The sequence below is a fragment of the Geotrypetes seraphini genome, chromosome 7, assembly GCF_902459505.1.
Source record: "Geotrypetes seraphini chromosome 7, aGeoSer1.1, whole genome shotgun sequence".
Classification (NCBI taxonomy): Eukaryota; Metazoa; Chordata; class Amphibia; order Gymnophiona; family Dermophiidae; genus Geotrypetes; species Geotrypetes seraphini.
Window position 1 is genome coordinate 145,739,359 of NC_047090.1, and position 24,183 is coordinate 145,763,541.

Sequence of the window (24,183 nt, forward strand, 5' to 3'; positions counted from 1 at the left end):
GCTTGGGCTGCCGGATTTAAGAGCTAACAATGTGGCGGTGCTCCTCCGATTTATATATGAAGGGGTGACAGGTTCCACTAGATTTTCTCTACCGGGATGGCTGCGGACTGGTGTGCTCCCTATACTTTTTTGAATCTTTTGCATTCCCCCTGGGGTTCTGGGGGTGCTTCTCTTTCAAAACTTCAATTTCTGCAACCTTTTTGTGCTGCGTGGAGGTGGTGAAGGACCCAGGGGAGAACCTCCTTGGCGTCCCCTTTTTGCAACTGCAGGGTAACCCCAATTTTCTCCCGGGATTCGGCTCCACAGTGTTCAAGGGGTGGGCATCTCAGGGGGCAGATAAGATTTATGACATGGTGGATAGGGATCTTGGAGCCTTTCCATCATTTTCTTGCTTTCAGGAACGGTAGGAGATCCCGCGTAATCAATTTTTTGCATATCTGCAAGCGCGCCATTATTATGAGACCTTGCAAAGGCAGTATGGGAGCCAGTGGAACCAGGGGCCTGAGGATGCCCACTTAGTCCAGGTTCGGACTTCTGTAAATTCTCTTTCATTATGGTATGGGATAGTTTGTACCTTAATATCTAAGGAGCACGTAAATATCCTTCGGTAACAGTGGAATAGGGACCTTTCTGCTCATTATATTACTGAGGACTTTTTGACTTTCTTTCGCGCCGTGAATGAGTATGTGAAATCAGCAGCATTGCAGGAAACCCAGTTTAAACTTTTACATAGGGCATATATCACTAAAGAGAAGGGTGCCCCCGCCTGAAATTATGGGATGACGAGTTGTGTAGTAAATGTAAACGGGCCCTGAGCACACTTTTGCATTCCTTCGCGGAGTGTCCCACCTTTACATTGTTGAATTGTTCCTTTACGCAGCTCCTGCTGGTAATACAGCAGACTTTGAAGTGGGATTTTAAAACCTTATTATTGGGAGACCAGACTTTATTGGAGGAGCAGGGCCTGACTATGCCGCAGCAATATTTCTTTTAAATGGCACTGCTCACAGTGAAGAAAACTATTTTACAATATTGGATGCAGGATGAGGTCATTCCTGTGGAGAGCTGGATTCACCAAATGTCTGCTGTTGGTCATTTTGAGCTCTGTTACTATAAATATGCCATGATTCCTGATGTCCTGGCCTACATAGCCTTGTGGAAAGCGTATTTCCATCTTCCTCTGGTCTCTCGAGTAGGGGTGAGTGATTGGGGGAATGTCTGATTAATGTGTGACTGGCGGGTGAGGGTTGGTATGAGTGTGTGATGTTCTCCTTGGCGGTAGTGTGCTGAGGAGACTTGCGGTTACACAATAAAGGTGAAAAGTGGGGTCTGAGTGACTGGTATGTTCTTGTTTGAGGCTAGTGACACTTTTCGGCATCATGAATGCTCTGATGTTTATATCATTGTGTTGTTCACTACTGTTTGCATATTTGTTCCCTTCTGGTAAGGGCTGTTTGCTTCTCTGTTTTTGTTTACCATTGACTTCTCAATAAAAATATTTACAAAAAAAAGAACAAGTACCTCCACAGGAGATGGGATGAGGGTTCTACTCAAAATATTTTCTCATACCAAAGAAATCAGAAGGGCTGCACTCAATTCTACACCTCCGTTCTCTCAACAGATACTTAGTGAAGGATAAATTTTGCATGATCTCTCTGGGAACCCTATTACCACTACTAGAAAAACAATGATTGGCTCTACTCTCTAGAACTCAAGGAAGCCTACACACTAGGGTTGTTCAAAAAAATTAATTAACACATTTCACTTGTTCACAAGGTTAATTTTATTCCTTTATATAAAAATGAAAAACACACAAAATTTTACTTAAAAGGAAGTTTTAAGGGTCGCCCCCACATTGCTGTTTGTTTAAACTACCACTAAATTAACAGTATATTGTAATTCTTATGCACTCAGCAAATAATCAATGGTCTATGACTTAAGAGCTGCCTTTGATGACTGACCACTAGCTGAAGAACAAATTGCTTCTGTTCTTCATCTTTTGTCAAATATTGTATTTTCTAACAAGGTTTATCTCTCATTCTGCTGCATCATTAACAACAATCAGCTTAGATGCCTGATTCCAAAGTTCCTTGAAAACTAGATTGTCGGTCCACTCTGTGGGATGTTTCTTCAGGAATATTTTCACTTTTGTTGATCCTTCTTCAATCAACAGATAAAAAAAAATGACTGTTTTCTGTGTTACAAGATAAGTTCCATTTCATCTGTATGCATGAGACATCTTGGAATGTCTGGCAATGGTGGATGCTGTAAGTTTTGCACTGTTCGTAGCTTTGTTACTGGTGCGATTCTGTCATTAAAAAAAGCCAAGTGCTACTAGGAGCTCGGACAGAAACCAGAGATGTCTTGAAATGGCTGTGAGCGCCTTGTTTGCAATAATTTTATTTGTGTAGTTTCTTCTGCTTCCTAATGTCTATGCATTGTCGGTATCCTGGCTCGATCCCATACTGCCTTCACTGACTCACATGCCAACTTATAGCTTTCCAGTAAAGGTTTTCCTTCATTATAGTGATGAAAATTGATCACTCATAGAACATCCAATCCACGTGGCAGTCTAGCAGTTGACAGCTGACAGACTGACTTTCAAAGGAGCCAGTTTTTGGGTGCAGATCGCAAACTAGAAAACACCATACAAGCTAATTATGTACAATCACCTACATATACAACACACAAGAAAACAGTGCATGCTGGGGTGACCTCCTAAATATTGTCTAATCAAACTGAAATTTGACACATGAGTAAGACATACCAAATGTACAAAAATAAGCCTTGTGGAGACAAGATTTAACAAGGTTGATTTTTTTTGCATACTACCATGGACCACCCTGCTACACAGAAACAAACAGCAGAGACTATTGCCCACTGATGACAGAAAGGATATTTGAGGAAACCAAGGGGTCCTTTTACTAAGGCGTGCTAGCCGTTACAGCATGCGCTAAACTCTAACATGTCCATAAAATATAATGGATGCGTTAGCATGTAGCACGTGCTAATATTTAGCATGTGTTAAAAAGGCTAGCGCGCCTTAGTAAATGGACCCCCAAATGTTCAATATAAAAGTCTTTATTCAATAAAGTGACTCAACACGAGCTGTGTTTTGGCTGCAAGGTGACTGCCTCAGGAGTCTAAAAACATGCAAATAAATAATTATAAATATATAAAAACAGCAATAAATTCATAAATACTCAAAATATTTATAAAATATCAAATAGTGTCTACTTTACATAAATAATCAAAGCTAGAGAACAATAAGCTTATATATATATATATATATATATATATATATATTGTGACAGGGAAGCTCCTGTCACGGTCCAAAGGACTGCCAGACCTGTCCAGAATACAGCCCTTAACCCTGCAAGCACTGGCAGGGAGCATGGACAGCCTGCTCAGCCAGAAAGAAAAGAGAAAAAGCAGGTTGTATCACAACCCAAAAGTCAGGGGGGGGGGGGAGGGCACGGAACACTAACTATTTCCCCTATTACTCCTTTCCTCAAGCCCAGAAACATGAAACCAACCTGGGAGGGAATGGAGTCAGCCCTCGTGGTGTACAGGCTAGGCAGCCTCAAATAGGAATCAGGCAGAGAAATCAGGGAAGCTCAGCTGGCTCTAATTGGGAGAGCCCAGCAACACACAGAGAGTGCAGCTTCCATGGAGTTCCTAATCCCCAGCCACGAATGTTTGCAGGAAGCTAGCCCAGCAGGAGGGGAAGTGTAATCCCCATGAGGTATGGTACCTTGCCCAGCAAGTCTTGGGAGGAGGGCCCGGGAGGTTACCCTCAGGGAGAAAATATTTTAAGAGAGCTGGCAGGCAGACAAAGAGGGGGATGGGAGTAACAACCTGAAATAAACGTCTGGAGAGACAGTCCTGATTCCCTGGATGCTGAATGGGAGATGAGTAGTATTCCCGAGGAGAGTGGGTTTGATGAGAGCATGGATATAGGAGGGAATGAAGTATGAAAGTTCTATCCTGTCCCATATGCCAGCCAGTCCTGGTTATTTAAAACCCTGAGCTAAAGCAGGGCTATAAGCAAGGCAGAAACAGCTCGGCCCAATTAAGGAAAATATTTATCTAAAGTTTGTTTTGCCATTCTGCCATGAGAACTGAACCCAAAGGAAGATAGGGGCATAAGTTGGGTGGGTCTGAAGACCTTAAAAAAAGGGAGGCTTGCCCCACACAGCTTGACAGGCAGAGCTGTGCATGCCCTTTGAGGGGACAGCGTGGTAAAGGGAGAAACAAGAAAAGAAAAGTTAATAGTTTTGTTCCTCTTAGACTGAAGCATTATGTGAGAAATCCGAGAGCCAGCACGGGACGTGCCAGGCTGTATGTGAGGAGGAACGGTGGCTAGGTGATGCCAGCCATCCCCAAGAAGGAGAATAGGGGTCAGTAAAGGAACTGGGGACACATTTGATCTTTCTGTTTTGAATATGACTCTTTTCTGTTGACAAGAACTGTTTGGTTTCTGACCCTAAAGCCCAGTGCAGGTTGCCTGGACGAAAGTACATGTAATTGCATCAGTGAACTCTGGGGAGTAATTATCTGTCTGAACATTTTCTTTTGGGGCATTAATAAACTTGGATAAGTTTTCTTGAAAATCCGTTGTCCAGGTTTTTCCTTCAACCAGCCACATAAAAGGCTCTACAAGAATCTTACCTGGAGTCTGAGCCAGGCCTTCCTGTGTAATATATATAATATCAAATGAAAATAGCGTATATAAAAAGATATCCATATTAATAAACAGATATAGAAGATGTAACTAACATATATCAAAATACCATATTGTGCATTAATGTGCAATGAATATCAAATGGTCTCAATATAAAAGGAATTCGTTGCTGGAGAATGTGGTGGAATCAGTTAGCTTTGTGGGGTTTAAAAAAGGTTTGGATAAATTCCTAAAATGAAAGACCATAGGCCATTATTGAGATGGCTTGGGGAAATCCACTGCTTATTCTTAGGATAAGCAGCATAAAATCTGTTTTATTACTTGGGCTCTAGCTAAGGGCTCCTTTTATCAAGGTGCGGTAGGTGATTAACGCGTGGAATTCCATGCGTTCAACCGCCTGCTGTGCTAACGCCTCCATTGACAAGGCGTTAGTTTTTTGGCATGCTGCAGGGGTTAGCACGTGATGAAATGTCCGATGCGCTAACCCCTTAGCGCACCTTGATTAAAGGAGCCCTAAGTACTTGGGACCTGGGTTAGCCACTGTTGGAAACAGGATACTGGGCTTGATGGCAATTCTTAAGATATAAAAAAGGGAATTAAGTTCATATGATAATTTATATATTTGAGATTATATTGGAAATTTGCCAAATTTTATTTTAAATATGAGTTTAGTATTGTATTATACTCAGAATTATAATAACATCTATTGTGATTTTATAGTATGAATAGCATTTTAAAGATATAACGTTTTGTGTAGATGCATAAACTAGTATCTTGAAATAATTATATATAATTTATGCTTAATATTGAAATAATTGGATAGCTTATGATATAATATTAAGATTAATTTTGCCTGTAAGGAGTTTCTCATCACCTGATCTCACATGTGCGTTTCCAATTTCTCACAATTAATTGGGGAGGGATGGGGAGGGGTGGGAGGGAGATATGGGGAAATGGGATTAAGGGAGCTGAGGGATTTTATTTCAGGTGATAATTTTGGGGAAAATGAATATTTATTGAACACTCATTACAATTTGAATTATTGGATGATATTGTTACATTTTATATAAAATATAATGGATTTTAAAATATTTTCATTAAATGTTAATGGCCTCAACCATCCAATTAAGAGAAAAAAACACTATTATTTTTAAAACAACAGAATTCGGATATTTGCTATATCCAAGAGACTCATTTGTCTGCTATAGAGTCTAAATAATTAGAGAGAGATTGGGTAAAGCATTGTTTTTTTTTGCCCCTGCTGTTGGAAAGAAGGCTGGAGTAGCTATTTTAGTAAATAAGAAATGTACTGCATTATTTAAATTGGCTGCTTCAGATCCTTTAGGAAGATGGGTACATGTACACATGAGCATGGGAAATACTATAATGGCGCTCTTCAATGTATATGCCCCTAATTCGAACCAAAATGAATTTTTCAAGACTCTACAACAACTGGTATTACCACTGGCTGCTTCTAATTTAATAGTGGCTGGGACTTTAATGCTGTTATGGATCCTTTGATGGATAAAAAACCTATTAGAATTATGAAATCATTAGGACTAGATAATTTTGCACAGTCTTGTGACTTGAAGGATATATGGGGAATACTTCATTTTGATGGTCGGAAATTTTCTTTTTGCTCTCATATTCATAAATCCTTTTCAAGAATAGATTACATTTTTGTTTCAAATCAATTAGTACAACAAATAACGCAAGCCTCCACAGATCCAATTATTTTATCTGATCATGGAGGGGTGTGGGTTGAACTAAAAATTGTTGATCAGGATAATAGTAGACCAATATGGAGATTTGATTATATATTGCTTGTGGAACCAAAATTTTGTGAAGATTTTACATTAAAAATTAAAGAATATTTCCAAATTAATATTACAGAAAAAATCTCTATGGAAATTTTATGGGATGCTTTTAAGGCAACCATAAGAGGTCAAATTATCTCATTTTCGGCATATCTTAAGAAACAGGTCAAAAGTCAATTTTCAGATCTGGAGCAAGAAATTAAGCTTTTAGAGTCAAAATTGATTGATAAATGGGATTATTCTACTTTAAAGGCTCTTTTAAAAGCTAAATGTAAATATAATGAGATTTCTTCTAAATTGGTAAGAAAGATTTATTTTCTCAACAAGCTTTGTATTATGGACATTCAAATAAGGCGGGAAGATTATTGGCAAATTACCTTAAAGCAAAAAAAAAAAAGGAAGACAAAAATAATTGCCATTAAAGATGAAAAAGGTGATACTTACACTCAAGTTGAACCTATTTTAAAACAATTTTAAAATTTTATAAAGCTCTTTATTCTTCTGAGCCTTATTTAGATAAAGGAAAAGATGGTTGAGTTTTAAAAAATATTAGAGGGTCCTAAAGTTCCTGAGCATATAAAAGGAAGTTTAGAAGAGCCTCTATCATAAGAACATAAGCAATGCCTCCGCTGGGTCAGACCTGAGGTCCATCTTGCCCAGCAGTACGCTCATGCGGCGGGTCAACAGGTCCAGGACCTGTGCAGTAATCCTCTATCTATACCCCTCTATCCCCTTTTCCTGCAGGAAATTGTCCAATCCTTTCTTGAACCCCAGTACCGTACTCTGCCCTATTACGCCCTCTGGAAGCGCATTCCAGGTGTCCACCACACATTGGGTAAAGAAGAACCTCCTAGCATTCGTTTTGAATCTGTCCCCTTTCAACTTTTCCGAGTGCCCTCTTGTTCTTTTATTTTTCAAAAATTTGAAGAATCTGTCCCTCTCCACTCTCTCTATGCCCTTCATGATCTTGTAAGTCTCTATCATATCACCTCTAAGTCTCCTCTTCTTCAGGGAAGAGTTCCAGTTTCTCCAATCTCTCAGCGTATGAAAGGTTTTCCATACCTTTTATCCGTTGTGTCGCTCTCCTCTGAACCCTCTCGAGTAACGCCATATCCTTCTTAAGGTACGGTGACCAATATTGGACGCAGTACTCCAGATGCGGACGCACTATCACCCGATACACTAAAAGAATTGCAAACAGCGTTGAAGTCCCTTAGAGTTGGATCCGCTCCAGGTGGTGATGGTTTCACGGTAGAGTTTTATAAATCGTTTTAAAATACTTCATTGCCTTATCTGCTAAATTTATATCAGACTCAACTAAATAAAGGTTGTATTACAGGCACTATGGCTGAATCTTTAACTATAGTTTTGCCAAAGCCAAATAAAGATCCCACATTGGTTTCAAATTACAGGCCTATTTCTTTAATTAATGTAGATGGAAAACTTCTGGTTAAACTTTTGGCTTTACGCTTAGTTAAGGCTCTCCCTTATATTATTGGTATGCACCAAGTAGGATTCATTGCTCAAAGACATTCTTCTAATAATACCAGATTGGCCTTTCATATGTTATCCTATATAATAAAAGGCTAACTCGCGCATGCGCACTCCTATTTGTGTGCTTCCATGATCTGTAGATCCGTGGCCGCATGAGTGCGCATGCGTGAGTCCCCAGCCTTCTTCCCAGCACCTACCTTGGCTGTCAGCAGCGGCGCCTCATCTCCTGTGGGGATTTGATGTGTGCTGTGTCCGTCCGTGGCCACGGCTTGAGGCGTATGCGCCACTTAGGTGCATCGGGCGACAGGAGCGGCGCTGGCAGCGGATGGCGGGAGGAGGGCCCATGGTCCTGCCGCCACTGCCGCTCCTGTTCACAGCGGCCTGCACGTCGCCGACTCCCACCCTTCCCGCAACAACCGCTACCGCTCCTGTTCAAAGCGGCCTGCTGAGGTTCGCGGCCGGCTGTAACGAACCTTGCAGGCCGCTCTCCACATGGTAGCACGTTCCCTCTGATGCGATCGCGTCAGAGGGAACATGCTACCGAGTTGGAGAGCGGCCTGCGAGGTTCGTTACAGCCGGCCGCGAACCTTGCAGGCCGCTTTGAACAGGAGCGGTAGCGGTTGTTGCGGGAAGGGGGGGAGTTTTAACAGGATTAGAATTTTAACAGGAGGAGTCGCCGAAAAAAAACCTTCAGCCGCAGCAGGCCAGCACACGGGAAGGGAAGGAGGAGGGGCCGAACGGAGCAGGGCAGCTCACGGTAAGAGAAGGGAATGGGGGTTGGGGAAAATGGTTCTACTACTCAGCAGGGACCTGGAGGGGAAGGGAAATACCGCTGCTGCTTCTGCAAAGGAAAGTGGTGGGAGGGAGAGAAGGGAATGGGGGGGGTGGGGGGGAAATGCTGCTACTTCTTCACAGGGATCTGGAGGGGAAGGGAAATATCACTGCTGCTTCTGCAAAAGAAAGTGGGGGGGAGAGAAGGGAATGGGGGTGGGGGAAAATGCTGCTACTGCTTCAGCAGGGACCTGGAGGGGAAGGGAAATACTGCTGCTGCTTCTGCAAAGGAAAGTGGTGGGGGGAAGAGAAGGGAATGGGGGTGGGTGGGGGAAAATGCTGCTACTACTTCACAGGGATCTGGAGGGGAAGGGAAATATCACTGCTGCTTCTGCAAAGGAAAGTGGGGGGGGGGGAGACACAGAAAGAAATACAGACAGACAAAGGAGGCAAGGGAGAGAGACAGACAGAAATAAAGACAGACAGGGGACCAGAGAGAGACAGAAAGAAAGACAGACAGACAAAGGGTGCCAGGGAGAAAGAGACAAAAATTGCAGGAGGGAGAGAGACAGAAAGAAAGGAAGAAAGAGACAGAAGCAGGGAGAGAGACATAAATAAAGAAAGACAGACAGCCATATATTCTAGCACCCGTTAATATAACGGGCTTAAACACTAGTATCTAATAAAAGCCTTGAAAAATCTGGCCTTTTCTGTATCCTTAGATGCAGAGAAAGCCTTTGATCGAGTAGAATGGATCTTCATGTATCAGGCTATGGAATGGTTTGGAATAGATTTGGGATTTATACAAATGATTCAAACCTTGTATAGTTCCCCTGCTGCTAGATTTTATATTAATAATAACTTTTCAGAACACTTTAATTTACAGAGGGGGGTTAGACAAGGTTGTCACTTGTCTCCTTTGCTTTTTGATATTGTATTGGAACCCTTGTTGCTAGCTATTCAACAAGTGAAGGAGATCCAGGGTATTCCTTATTCAGAACGTAAATATAAAGTCTCTGCTTATGCAGATGATATACTGCTTCATTTGAGAAATCCTGAAACCATTCCATTTTTACTTGAATTGATAGAGAAATTTGGGAAAATTTCAGGATATAAGATAAATTGAAGCAAATCAGAAATTCTTCCACTTAATGTGCATTATACAAAAGGTTTATTTGACTCATTTCCCTTTATGTGGAAAGAAGGTGGAATAAAGTATTTAGGCATTTGGATAAAAAAAATACGCTGAAAGAAAAAATGAAGGTGAATGAAAAATCTTTATTACTGAGGGTAACAGAAATGTGTGAGCAATGGAATCTTTTAATTTATCTTGGTGGGGGAGAGTACAAACTATTAAAATGATGATCTTGCCTGTGGTTTGTTACCAAATGGGTATGATACCAGTTTTTTTTTCAGGAGTCTGTCTACAAAATGTTAAATAGTATTCTTACAAAATTTATTTGGCTGGGTAAAATTGCTAGAATTGCTTTACTGTCTTTACAGAGACCAATTGTGGAGGGAGTGGTAAATTTTCCCAATTTTTATAGGAATCATCAATCCTATATTATGCACCAAGGTATGTATTAAGTCCTCCCAGAGCCCATTGAAAATATTCCAGATTGGATATGGTTGGAATAGCGACTCATGTTTCCTCTGTGACTAAACCATGTTCTTAGTATCAAGATGCCTAGGATATATAAAGAAAACAGAATATTCTTAGAAACATGGAAAACCTTAAGATATGTGAATAATCTAACACCTATCCCAATACATAAATCAACAGATCAGACTATATGGCTTAACTCCAAGATTCAAATTGGCGGATTTAAGATCATCTGGAAGTATTGGGTAATGGCAGGTATATGTACTTTAGAGGATGTTATATCTAATGGTAAGCTGCTTGACTTTTCACAGTTGCAACATAAATTTGGTCTTAATAAATTACAGAGTTATAGATGGTTGCAACTGAAGCAGGCCATTCAGGCGGGGTTCCCTGAATGGAAAAATATTAATAATCAATATAGTTTGGAGTTCTTATGCTTTCAGGTGGACTTCTTGGGACACCAGGCCGCACAGTGGTATAAATTGATATCTGGATTTATGAATAAAAAAACAAAAACTGGTCTTCGGGACATTTGGAATATTGAGATTAAGCATCAAATTACTGCATCTCGATGGCCACGAATTTGGTCTTGGAGGATGAGATGGAGAGTATCTGCATCTATGAGACAAACTTGTTTTTTTCTGTTACATAGAGCATTTTGGACCCCTGTTCGTTTACAAAAATTAGATTGCTCTAAGTCTAATAGTTTTTGGCATTGTCATCTTGAAGCTGGGAGTTTAGATCATCTATTATTCTATTGTCCATTTATTTTAGCTTTTTGGAAATCAATATGGGGCCAAATAAATAGTTATTAGAAAATCCGGTGGCTTTAAACATATGATCCTATTTTATTTGGCATGTCAATGAGAGTGAAGAGTAAGATTTCTTCAAAAAACAATAAGCTTTTACTTATTATGACAGGAGTTGCCATTCAACAGATTACATTTAATTGGAAAAATTGGAGCAGATTAAATTACAGTTTTTGGTGGAATTCTTTATGTCATCTTTATAAAATGGAAAGAACATTAGCTACACAGAAAGGATATTTTAGTAAATTTCGAGATGTTTAGGGACCATTAACAGATTATTGTAATGAGTAGTTAACATTTTCCCTTAATAATACAATTGAAATGATGGGATAGGGATGGGGGTTTTTTGATTCTTTATTAAATGTTTCGATTAATAGGAAAGATCATATTGTATAATATATGTGAATGCATATGATATGGGAGGGATAGGAGAGAGCGGGTTATAATTTCATTAATTTAAATTGATTGTAATAGAATATCAAGTGATGATTTTAAGTTCAAATGTTATTTCTTGATACACTTGTTGTAAGATGAAAAAATGAATAAAGATTTTTTTAAAAAAAGAAAAAGATATAAAAAAGGATCTGCTAAGATATTAATTCTTAAGTTAACTGTAATAGCATAATGAATGAACCACAGTAAATAGGGAAAGCATGTAATGGGAACTTATATAACTGGGCATGCTGTCCACAAGTAATATAAACAAAAACTAGAAAATATAATTAAAACATACCACATCACTCTTGATAGTGTAATAATAATTATTATACTGAATGTTGCCATACAAAACAGAATTGAACTTAAAAAGTAATTGACTCAATATTTACAAGCAAAAGAAAGTGCTTGTATAAAAATGTGTTTACAAAGTCCAAATAGCTGAGTTGAGAGGCAATAAATTCCCTCAGCGCTGACTGGCAAGGGAAGACACTCAAAAGAAAAGAAAATAAACTCAAGCAGGAGTAAAGTGCTCAAACTAGCAATTAAATGCATATAAAAATATATATATTCTAGTAGGTTTTCAGAATCCAAACAACTGAATTAAACAGCAAAAGATTTACTCAACAGACCCCAAGCAGGAGAAAACATCCAGATTAGCTGTGCAATCGAAAAGAACTTAAAAGGGATCTTTCTTTTCTTGTGTGCTGTGCTGTTGCAAGGTTTATGTAATTAAACTGTAAACCTAAATGAAAAAGAGCCATTCATTTGAATAGTGACTAAATTGCTCTACAAACTACTAATCACAAAGCAGGCAGGCGAAAAGTACTTGAGCTTGAAATGCAAAAAAATATTTTTTAAAAACTTTTTTAATTTTAATTTATTTTAATTTAAATTTTTTTTATTTTATTTATAATTTTATTTATTTATATTTAATTGTATTTATTTATACATATATATATATATATATTTTTTTTTTTTTTATTTAATTTTTTTTTTTTTTATTTATTTATAACTTTTCATTATTACATACCAAGTAAAACACTTGTACAGAAAGTGAGGTAGTAGGAATACAACTTCATAAAGTGTCACATTACACCTTAATACAATTATAAAAGAAATAAGAAAATTATTTTTATAAACTAACTCAAGTCCTCAACTTGTGATTCCAAGATTACACATAGGCGAAAAGATAAAGGGGAAAATATAACAATATAGCAAGATAAGCTACAGATAGTACTGAGGTAGGAGCAGCTTCATTAACTATTGAGCACTTGCTCAATAGTTAATTTTTTAAAAAACTTACTGAGGGTTTTAGAAGGATAACTTCTTTCTTTTAGACGAGAATATAAATATTTACTTTGTCTCATATTCAATAGCATTAGAACATATTCTTTAATATTTGAAGAACTGAGACATAGGAAGATTATGTTTTAATGGTAAGGGATGATTACTAGAAAACTCAAGAAATGTATTTCTATCTGTGGGTTTTCTAAAAATAGTGGTTTCAAATGTTTCCAAACCCTTTAGTTCCTTACCTTCCAAAACCCTCAGAGATGCATATAAAAGAGCAAAATATTTAAACAGAGATTTGTTGTTTGCCCCTAGAGGCAAATCCTCAAAGAAAGACATCGGAGGGAAAGCTTCTGGGTCGGCCACGTGCAGCGTACAAGAGCTGCTGCCTGCGTCCCTGCAAAGAATAACTGCGGCTGAAGGCAGGAAAGAGCAGTCCACCTGGAAAGAGGACTCTTGAGGTAACTGGGATCCCCAGCTGACCCAGAAGGTTTTCCTCCAACATCAGCTCTGACATTGGAGGGAAGCCTTCTAGGTCAGCTTTGGCAGGAGGGGGCATTCAGCTGGAGGGCAGGAAGGAGGCCTGTTTACAAATGGGATCCCCGGAAGTAGCAAACAACAATGGATATACATTGAGGAGGAAGGGTGGGAGACCTGCGCAGTGCTGCGTACCCCCCACAAGCAGCTCGCATACCCCTAGGAGTACGCATACCGCATGTTGAGAAGTTCTAGTTTACATCACAGCTTGGGGGGAGGAGAAGAGTGAAGATCTGACTGGGAGCCCTGCCGGCTCAGCATTGCACTCTAGGGGGAGGAGTCAAGAGCAGGACAATGACGACGACAACATGGCCACCGGAACTTTGAGGGTGCTTCCAACTGTGGGGACAAAGCTTTTCACCTTTCTCAAGGGTGCTGAAAAGTTTTGTTCCTGTGTCTGTGGTGAGTCAGGCTTTGGCATCTCTATAGCCACAGGCAAACTGCAGCCCGCCACAGCTTGCCACGGTGTTTGTTCACTGTGTCATTTTCTAAGTGGAAATAAAACCTGGATGTCTCAATCTGTCCTCCTTTTTCTGGAGCCTTATGGTAACCCTACCTGGGATCCCTGTGTTTTCAGTACAAAAAGAAGTGCATATCTGTTTTTATTTCTTTAATGTCGTACTTGCTGAGTTTAATTTCTTGGGGGTTTCCAATTCAGTTTCTGTTTCTATTTGTGATTCCTTGTTCTGTATTTGGTAAAGGTCTATTTTTATTTTGTATGTGGAGAAGTCATTAAAAATTGTTTTATGTGTGGTAGTAATGGCATTGGGGAAATCAGGAGAAGGGGGCAGCCTCACAGACCCTCCCTCCTCCCCTTTGGATGACTCTGCAGAATCTAGCTAAGGGAACCTCAGGAAGGAAGAGAGTAAGGGGTATATAGGACCAGTTGGCAGTGGCACATGCCCAGGGGAGGCCCCAAAGGCTTCTTCCGAGCTCTAGGAGAGCACTTTTTTGGGCTTGATGGATGCCGTCACCAAGGTGTGGCTGACTTATCCTGCTCTCCATGGAGAACCCCTTTACAGGTAAGTAACTTCATTGTATTCACCATCCTTTTATTCCAGTACCTGCAATGATCTGTTGGATCCCAGGACATTGATACAGCCATGATCTTTTAGGGTCCCCCATCTGCCAGCCTTTCTAAAAAGGCTTTCACATCCTCCACCTTCTCATAGCACAGAGTCTGACCGCCATGACTGAATTTCAGCTTGGCAGGATATAGAAGAGAAAATCTTATGTTTGTCAAATAGCACTGTGCAAATTGGTAAAAAGGCCCTGTGCTATCCCTGTACCATTACATAAGAACATAAGAATTGCCGTTGCTGGGTCAGACCAATGGTCCATCATGCTGTGACAAATCTACTGTAGACCCGAGGTTTATCACAGGAAAATATAGGAAAACATACAAACCCTGGTGCAGAAGGGCAGACCAGGTCAGAGCCAATGACAGTAATTTAGCTGACTACATTATGTGCAGTGAAGATGAGACTGAGACAGAACAGGAAAGCTTTGCCTTACCTAAGGCAGTGCCAAAACAGAGCAGAAAATCTCTGCCCTGCTATTATCCAGTTCCTGTAAAGCAGAAAACAGACAGACAGTTTTCCCTCAGAGAAGCGTCCCAGGCTGAGGAAGGAAAGCCCTTCCCCCCCACTGAAGCCAAGGGTGTGTGGTTTTTTTTCCTCAGCTTAAAGTGAGGCTCTGCAGAGAGCAGAGGAGGGCAGGACAGGAGGAGAGACAGGAAGCTCAGGACGGGACTGAGCTTACCCCAGATCAGGCAGGCAGCCCTGACTGGGAAATGAAAGATGAGCAAGGTAAAGGAAACCTTCCTTCAGGAGTCTGTTCCTAAGAGCTGAGTGAGGGTATGATATGGGAAGACAGCAATGCTATAGCTGAGATTTGGCCAGAACAAATAGAAGTGGCTTGAAACAAACGTGAATCTATTGGTTGTTTTCCATGGCTGTTTTTTTCCTCTGGTAAGCAGACTGTGTGGGCTACCAGAGAGGTTAATTTTGGACTGTAAAGTTTTCTGCATTCTTCCTCTATGCTCTAAGCCAGGGGTGTCCAACCTGCGGCCCCGTGAAGTATTTTGTGCAGCTCCGGTCAAGGGCGATGCAGTGTTTTCCTCTTCTGCCCCTCAGTGTTTACTGTCCTGCCGGCTCCCTCCTCTGTCTTGCTGCAGCGTTTGCGCATTTGTGTTGCCCCAGAAACATTTTTTCGGTCAGTGCGGCCCAGGGAAGTCAAAAGGTTGGACACCCCTGCTCTAAGCAAAGGAACAGTATCCTTCACTGTACAAAACAAGTGACTAAATTAAACCAAACGCTGAGCAGGAAACTCAGCCTGTTTGTTTCTCTGATTCACTATTAACAGATCTCCATGTGAGAACCCCAGTAGTTACTATAGCAACCTGTTAATTGCATTTAGCCTGCCTGCTTCTCAAAAACGTATTGAGAATCTCTGAGTGTAAAACTGCTATGTTTTCTCTGAATGATATAAAGTTGTGTGTGCCTTGCTAAGGAATCTGCTTCCCAGAAGTATAAATGATTCTGTCTCTTTCTCATGGCTGCCTGTACCAGCAGCCCAGTAGTGCTGGCTCATTAATTACTGCCATAAACTTCCCTCCTGCAGCTCAGGAATGGGGAGCTGCTTATTTCAGCTATTGTACAATAGTAAAGCATTTAACTAAAAGATTGTATTATTTTTGCCTGCATAAAGTATGCCTAGCCTTAGACTCTGGTGAAGAGGACTGTATATAATGTGCCTAATAAAGTCCAGAGCTGACAATTGAGTTAAAGTTTGTTTTGAGGAACTGTTTCTTTTAGTTATATTTTCATGCTCATATTAAAACCTGTGATGGACTAGGATTTTGAGGCCAGTGGCCAAATAAAGTTTATGATTTTCATCAAGGCCATTCTGACTACATGGTGTTCTTTAAAGGAACCTTGGAGATAAGCTAAGATAGGCAGTCTGCTCCCGCGGCAGCCCTTAGGTCAAAGACCAGTGCCCTAACTGAGTCTAGTCTTACCTGCTTACGTTCTGATTTAGCAGAAACTTGTGTAACTTTGTCTTTGTTATAAGGGTGTTTTCCCCTATAACAGACTCCGAAAGAGCGTTCCAGTTTTCCACCACTCTTTGGGTGAAGAAGAACTTCCTTATGTTTCTCTAATCTCTCACTGTACGCCAACTCTTCCAGCTCCTTAACCATTTTTGTCACTCTTCTCTGGACCCTTTCCAATAGTACTGTGTCCTTCTTCAAGTTTGGCGAACAGTGCTGGATGCAGTATTCCAGGTGGGGTTGTACTATGGCCCAGTACAGCGGCATGATAACCACCTCCGATCTGTTCATGATCGCCTTCTTAATCATTCCTAGCATTCTGTTCGTCCTTTTTGCCTTTGCCGCACATTGCGCAGATGGTTTCATCGACTTGTCGACCAGTACTCCCAAGTCTCTTTCCTGGGGGTCTCTCTGAGTACTGCACCGGACATCCTGTATTCGTGTATAAGATTTTTGTTACCGACATGCATCATCTTACACTTATCCATGTTAAACTTCATTTGCCATGTCGCGGCCCATTTCTCAAGTGTGTTTATGTCACATTGCAGGTCTTCACAATCCTTCTGTGTCTTCACTACTCTGAATAACTTTGTATCGTCTGCAGATTTAATCACCTCACTTGTACCAATTTCCAGGTCATTTATAAATATGTTGAAGAGCACGGGTCCAAGCACCGAACCCTGTGGCACTCCACTCGTGATGCTTTTCCAGCCTGAGTATTGTCCATTTACCCCCACTCTCTGTTTCCTATCCGCCAACCAGTTTTTAATCCAAGTGAGTATTTCACCCTCAATTCCATGGCTCGCAATTTTTTGAAGTAGTCATTCATGCAAGACCTTGTCGAGCACCTTCTGAAAATCCAGATATACAATGTCGACCGGTTCACGCTTGTCTATCTGCCTGCTAACTTCCTCGAAGTAGTGCAGCAAGTTCATCAAACAAGATCTTCCTTTGCTGAAGCCGTGCTGGCTGATCCTCATCAGATTGTGTCCGTCAAGGTAGTTAATGATGCGGTCATTTATCAGCGCCTCTACCATCTTTCCCAGAATGGAGGTCAGACTCACCGGTCTGTAGTTTCCCGGATCTCCCCTCGAACCTTTCTTGAAGATAGGCATAACATTCGCCACTTTCCAGTCTTCTGGAATCCTTCTCAATCTGATCGACAGATTGGTTATTAGTTGAAGCAGTTCAGTTATAACCCTTTTCAGTTCCTTGATTACCCTCGGATGAATGTCATCTGATCCAGAGCAGTTTACAGGTGTTACAAGTCAGTTTTTTCCCTGAGCTCCTGGAGGATCATTTGTTTATGTGTAAAATTCAGCACCCAAAATATCGCCACGAGGTCTCGATGTGCCCTCTCTTCTGGGCCCCAGCCAATGTGTTCTTTCTATGCGCAGAGCGCCCAGTTTCTCCTCCATCAGCAAGGTACATGGTAGCCAGTCCTCCAGAAAGTCACACACAGGGTGATTTACATTGTATCAAACTTTTGGAAAGTCGAATTATATTTTTCTTTTCATAAGCATATGATTCAAATTTATGATACATGCTCAAAGAATTCCACCAAAAGGTGTAGTTTAGTAATGAAGAGGACTTCCAATTTTTCAAGATGTGCATAAGGGCAGTCACAAACATTGCATCAATGAGTTTAGGAGGACAGTTCGACTGTGTAAAACAAGGATGTTGAGATCGGAGAATTATAATGTCAAAGGAAATTTCTTCTGAACAATTGGTAATAGACTTTATGGTGTCCCAAATGCACGTCCAAAAGGAACGAACTTGAGCACAGTGGAAAAGCATGTGATCAAGAGTCCCAGCTTCTTTCATACAATTCCAACATATAGAGTCTTGTTTTAGGTTAGCTTTCCACATCCGAAAGGGTGTCCATACCGCATTCCACATAATGAAGAACATTGATTGTGAGACTCTGGATGATAAAAGAGGTCGGTTTGTCGAGGACCAAAAGAGTTCCCAGTCAACATCAGAAAGAGGTTGTCAGCATAGATTCCCAATGTTTCATGGAATGAGAGGAAAATGTAAAAGAGTGATCTCTTAGAATACTATAAAAGAGAGATATCGTTTTACCTTTTGATATAGCCAATGTGGACCAGTGATACAAAGTGTGAATGGATGTCATATAATCAAAGCGTATAGACATAGAAGATAACATCTCAGTAAGAGAAAGCCACTGTGAGTAAGCAGAAGAAGACAACGAGTAAGTAGAGCAAATTGTGACAAAGGGAACAAACGAAGTGAGAGTGGTTATCTGATGGAGAAACCACAAACCAGCCCGCTGCCACCTCTTCCATGAAAGAGATTTACTATTGATTTGGATTTTGGGGTTATTCCAAATGGACAAGAGTGGACTGTCTTTAATTGAAATCTCTGCGATTTTTGAACCACAGTCTCCATAGAATTCATCATCAAACAGAGTTTCTAGTTTGAGCAGTTGTGTGAATTTAGAAAATGTAATGAACACTTGTTTATCCCAGGACAAGCAGGCATGATATACATGTACTCACATATGGGTGACGTCATTCCATGGAGCCCCAGCACAAACAACTGCCAAAGTGCACCCGAACTGCTAAAGACTTTAGAAAATGCGCAATTGTCTGAGATCGGAGGAGGCAGAAGTCGGGCTGAGGAGAGAGGCATAAGGCAGGAAAGAGGAGACACAAGGAGGCAGAAGGGAAGGAGCAGGAGAGGAGGCAGAGGGTGAGGGGCTGTGGCGAGAGGTAGCTCCGCCCACCCCCTGACATCCCCCGCAGCAGAACCGGAGCTCCCCCTTAAAAGGGGAGGGGCTAATGGATCGCAATCAGCTTGTCTGAGATTGGGGCAGGCAGAAGTCAGGCCGAGGAGAGAGGCAGAAGGCAGGAAAGAGGAGATACGAGGAGGCAGAAGGGAAGGAGTAGGAGTGGAGGCAGAGGGTGAGGGGCTGCGGCAAGAGGTAACTCTGCCCACCCCTGACATCACTCGCAGCAGAACCAGAGCTCCCCCTTAAAAAGGGAGGGGCTAACGGCGCTCAGCTGTTCGGCGCGCATCAAAGGCGCTCGCCTTAGCGAGAGCATCTTTGCAAAGGGCCTTAAGAATGGCCAAGTCATCAGAATGACATCTAGGAGGTAGCAAGGTAAGTACAAAGTTAACACAACTTAACTAAAAAGCTAGAAGGCAGACCAATTAGCACATAGCAAGTGTCAGATAGCACCCTGCACATATCTAGCTAGCAACAAATAGCACCCAATAGAGACCACATAGACAGCACCACTAGACAGGCTCAACAGACACAGCCAGGAATCGCATAAACAGAATTGCATAGACAGACAGCTAGTGCGCAGTTAACAACAGAAAGCATCCAGCAGAGTCACATAGCCAGCAATAGCTAGTGCGCAGTTAGCAACAGTCAGCCAGCAACAGACAACTAGTGCGTAGTTAGCAACAGACAGTGCCCAGCATAAACAGACAGCTAGTGTATAGCAGGGTCACATAGCCAGCAACAGCTAGTGCGTAGTTAACAACAGACCACCAAGACAAACAGCACCCGGCAGGAACACACAGCCAGACCACCAAAGACAAGATCACAAATGGCAGGGAAGATCAGAAGCACCAAGACTGCAATCAAAATCAGCGCTCAGGCCACCGAAGAGATCCAGTTGAGGACCACTGTCTCCGTGCAGACTGAAGAGGATCCCCCCCCAATGGATGACGGAGGTCTCTGTGCAGACCGAAGCTGAACCCAAGCTGAAGACTTCTGTCTCTGTGCAGACAGAAGAGGACACCCAGCAACAGCCCAATGGAGACATCCTGCAAGAACTGACAAGTCTGAGGGAAGAAGTGCGGTGGCTAAGAAATATCCAGGAGAGTGAAGCATTCATCGATGAAGTCCTCCAAGAACTGTCTCAAGTCTCCGAGCAAGTGCACGAGACACCCGAACCAACCAGACTTGCAGCATTTGAAGTAACGACTGGGGTACAAGAAGAGACTCGAGATGATGACACCTGGCAACTAGTCACCTCTGCAAGCAAATACAGAAGACAGTCCTCGTTATCTTCATGCAAGCACAGCAACCTCACGACACCGCAAATCACCCTGAGCAACAGATTTCAGCTCCTACAAGAAAGACCCACCAGCGGAACTCAGGAGGATATTCAGGAGGACATCCAAGAGTGTACTCTTGAAACCCAGCAGACGACCCCAACTCAAGAAGCAACGAATCAGCACCCCCCCAAGAAGCGCAGAGTGGTTGTCATTGGGGACTTTCTGCCATGGGGTACCAAGGGACAAGTATGTAGACCAGTCCTGCAATCAAGAGAGGTCTGCTGTCTACCAGGAGCCAGGATCCGGGATGTGACTACCTGCGTAGGAAAAATAATCAAGCCCCAAGACCACTACCCGATGCTCCTCATCCATGTTGAGACACACGACACCACCAGGAACTCACCAGAGAAGATACTGGAAGACTTTAGAGCCCTGGATGAGAAGCTGAAGCAGATGGAAGTGCTCCATCCTACCAGTAAGAGACAAGGGGAGAGCTAGAGAACAATGGGTCCAGAGGACGAACGAATGTCTACGGGGATGGTGCAAAGAAATGAACTTTGGCTTCCTGGACCACGGAGAGACACTTCAGGGACTGCAGGGACCAGACGAACTACACCTAACCAGAAGAGGGAAGAACGTCCTGGGAATACGCCTGGCTCGCCTGCTCCGGAAGGCTTTAAACTAGGTGAGCAGGGGGAGGGGACCCACTCTCACACTAGTAGGGTAAGTAACTCCATCTTGGAGCCTGAGGTAAGTAATCACGCGAATACTGAAGGGGACAGAGGCAATACCAAAGGAAACAAGGCATGATAGAGGGGGACAAAACATCTTGCATCAATACTGAGGGAGAAAGTGCGAGAGACAGAGACTCCATCTTGGAATATGAGTTAAGTAATTGCGTCAATATAGAAGGAGACAGAGGGAGAGACGGAAACTCCATCTTAGAGTCTAAGATAATTAATCACGTGAATACCGAAGGGGATAGAGGCAGGACAAAGGGGGACAAATTATCTCAGACAGATAACACTTCATGCAAACAGAAAGAATGGACCGCCATGTATGCTAATGCCCAAAGCTTGGGCAATAAAATTCTGGAACTAGAAACAGAAATGAGAAACGCTGACCTTGATGTGGTGGCGTTATCAGAAACATGGTTCTCGGAGTCCCACAGATGGTATATGGTCATACCAGGATATAACTTACTCCGTCACAACAGAGAAGGTAAATCAGGAGGTGGAGTAGCTCTAGACATTAGAGAGGACATCAAAGTTACTAAAATCACAGACATCAAGTATACGGGAGAATCTCTCTGGGTGAACTTTGCCAGGGGCAATAACAAACATAGAAACATAGAAGATGACGGCAGAAAAGGGCTACAGCACATCAAGTCTGCCCACTCTGCTTACCCACCCCCTGTCTATGCCCTAATGACCCAGTTTCCTTATCTTGACCCTCATAGGGATCCCACTGGGTATCCCATTTATTCTTAAAGTCTGGCACGCTGTCTGCCTCGATCACCTGCACTGGAAGCTTGTTCCAATGATCAACCACTCTCTCTGTGAAGAAATACTTTCTGGTGTCGCCATGAAATTTTCCACCCCTGAGTTTGAGCAGGTGCCCTCTTGTGGCCGAGGGTCCCTTGAGAAAGAAAATATCATCTTCCACTTCGACACGTCCCGTGAGGTACTTAAATGTTTCGATCATGTCTCCCCTTTCCCTACGTTCCTCAAGAGTGTAGAGCTACAATTTGTTCAGTCTCTTCGTACGAGAGACCCTTGAGCCCCGAGATCATCCTGGTGGCCTTCCGCTGAACCGATTCAATTCTGCGCACATCTTTACTGTAATGTGGCCTCCAGAATTGCACACAGTACTCCAGATGAGGTCTCACCATGGCCCTGTACAACGGCATTATAACTTCAGGCTTTCGGCTGACGAAACTTCTATTGATACAACCCAATATCTGCCTTGCCTTAGATGAAGCCTTCTCCACTTGATTGGCAGTTTTCATGTCTGCACTGATGATTACTCCTAAATCTCGTTCTGCTGAAGTCCTAGTTAAAGTTTCTCCGTTCAAGAAGTACGTCCTGCATGGATTTCCGCTTCCGAGGTGCATGACCTTACATTTCTTAGCATTGAAGCCTAGCTGCCAGGTTGAGGACCAACTTTCCAATGTAAGCAGGTCCTGCGCCATATAATTCTGTAAATTGCATTCACTTACTATATTACATAGTTTGGCGTCATCGGCGAATAGTGTTATTTTACCTTGAAGCCCTTGAGTCAGATCCCCTATGAATATGTTGAAAAGGAGTGGACCCAGGACCGAGCCCTGCGGCACTCCACTGGTCACCTCCAATTTTTAGAGAGGGTACCATTAACCACCACCCTCTGAAGTCTGCCACTCAGCCAATCATTGACCCATGCAGTTAGTGTCTCTCCTAACCCCATCAATTCCATCTTGCTTAGCAGCCTGCGGTGTGGGACACTGTCAAAAGCTTTACTGAAGTCCAGGTACATGACGTCCAAAGACTCTCCCAAGTCCAACTTTCTTGTTACCCAGTCAAAGAAGCTGATGAGATTGGATTGGCAGGACCTACCCTTGGTGAATCCATGCTGACTGGGATCCCGAAGATTCCCTTCATTCAAGATCGTGTCCAATTTGCTTTTAATTAGTGTTTCCATGAGTTTGCACACTATTGATGTGAGACTCACCGGTCTATAATTCGCAGCCTCTGCCCTGCAACCCTTTTTATGCAGAGGAACGACATTAGCTAATTTCCAGTCCAGGGGAACTTTCCCCTTACTTAGGGAGAGATTGAATAGCTCAGCCAACGGTTTCGCCAGGACATCGCTCAATTCTCTGAGCACTCTTGGGTGCAAATTGTCTGGTCCCATGGCTTTGTTCACCTTGAGTCTTGCCAGTTCACTGTTAACTTCACCTGGTGTGAACTCAAAATTCTGAAACGGGTCTTCTGTGCTTTGTGTTGCCTTCAACTGCGGACCGTGTCCCAGTGCCTCACAGGTGAAGACTGAGCAGAAGTATTCATTCAGTAGTTCGGCTTTATCGGAATCTGCTTCGACGTAACTTCCGTCCGGTCTTCTAAGGCGTACTATCCCGCCTGTGTTCCTTTTTCTGTCACTAATATACCTGAAGAAGGATTTGTCCCCCTTTTTAATGTTTTTTGCCAGAATTTCTTCCACTCGAAATTTTGCCTCCCTAACTGCCATTTTGACTGCTGTAGACCTGGTCCTATATTCTACCTTTGCCTCTCTTTTCTCCGTGCGCTTGTAGGAGAGAAACACTTTTTTCTTCTCCTTAATGAGGTGCGAGATCTCCGCGGTGAACCATTGGGGTTTATTGTTTCTTTGTATCTTGGAGTTGTGTACAGACCACCAAGACAAAAGGACGATGTAGACAAAGAACTAATTGAAGACATTGAGACCATCACACTGCGAGGAGACACAGTGCTGTTGGGAGATTTCAATATGCCTGATGCCTGATGTGGACTGGAACAAATTTTCCACTACAACCAGGGGCAGCAAGAGGCTACTAACCTCCATACGAGGAGCACACCTCAAACAGATGGTATTAGAACCTATCAGGGATAAGGCGATCCTGGACCTGCTACTCACCAACGGGGACAGTGTCACAGAGGTGTCAG

At 42.3% G+C, this 24,183-nt stretch overlaps 1 protein-coding gene across 3 annotated transcripts in view; it reads left to right on the top strand.

The window, feature by feature from the left end:
- Positions 1 to 24,183, top strand: part of LRRC9 (leucine rich repeat containing 9) — a 584,298-nt gene that overhangs the window by 543,788 nt on the left and 16,327 nt on the right. For 2 of the 3 annotated variants that reach the window (XM_033952892.1, XM_033952894.1), the window contains one exon: positions 13,222 to 13,367. The exons of the other annotated variant lie outside the window; for it this stretch is intronic. In XM_033952892.1, coding sequence (XP_033808783.1) covers positions 13,222 to 13,366 — 145 coding nt within the window. In that variant the 3' untranslated portion in view covers position 13,367. The remainder of the gene's footprint in view (positions 1 to 13,221; positions 13,368 to 24,183) is intronic. 3 annotated transcript variants of the gene reach the window in all.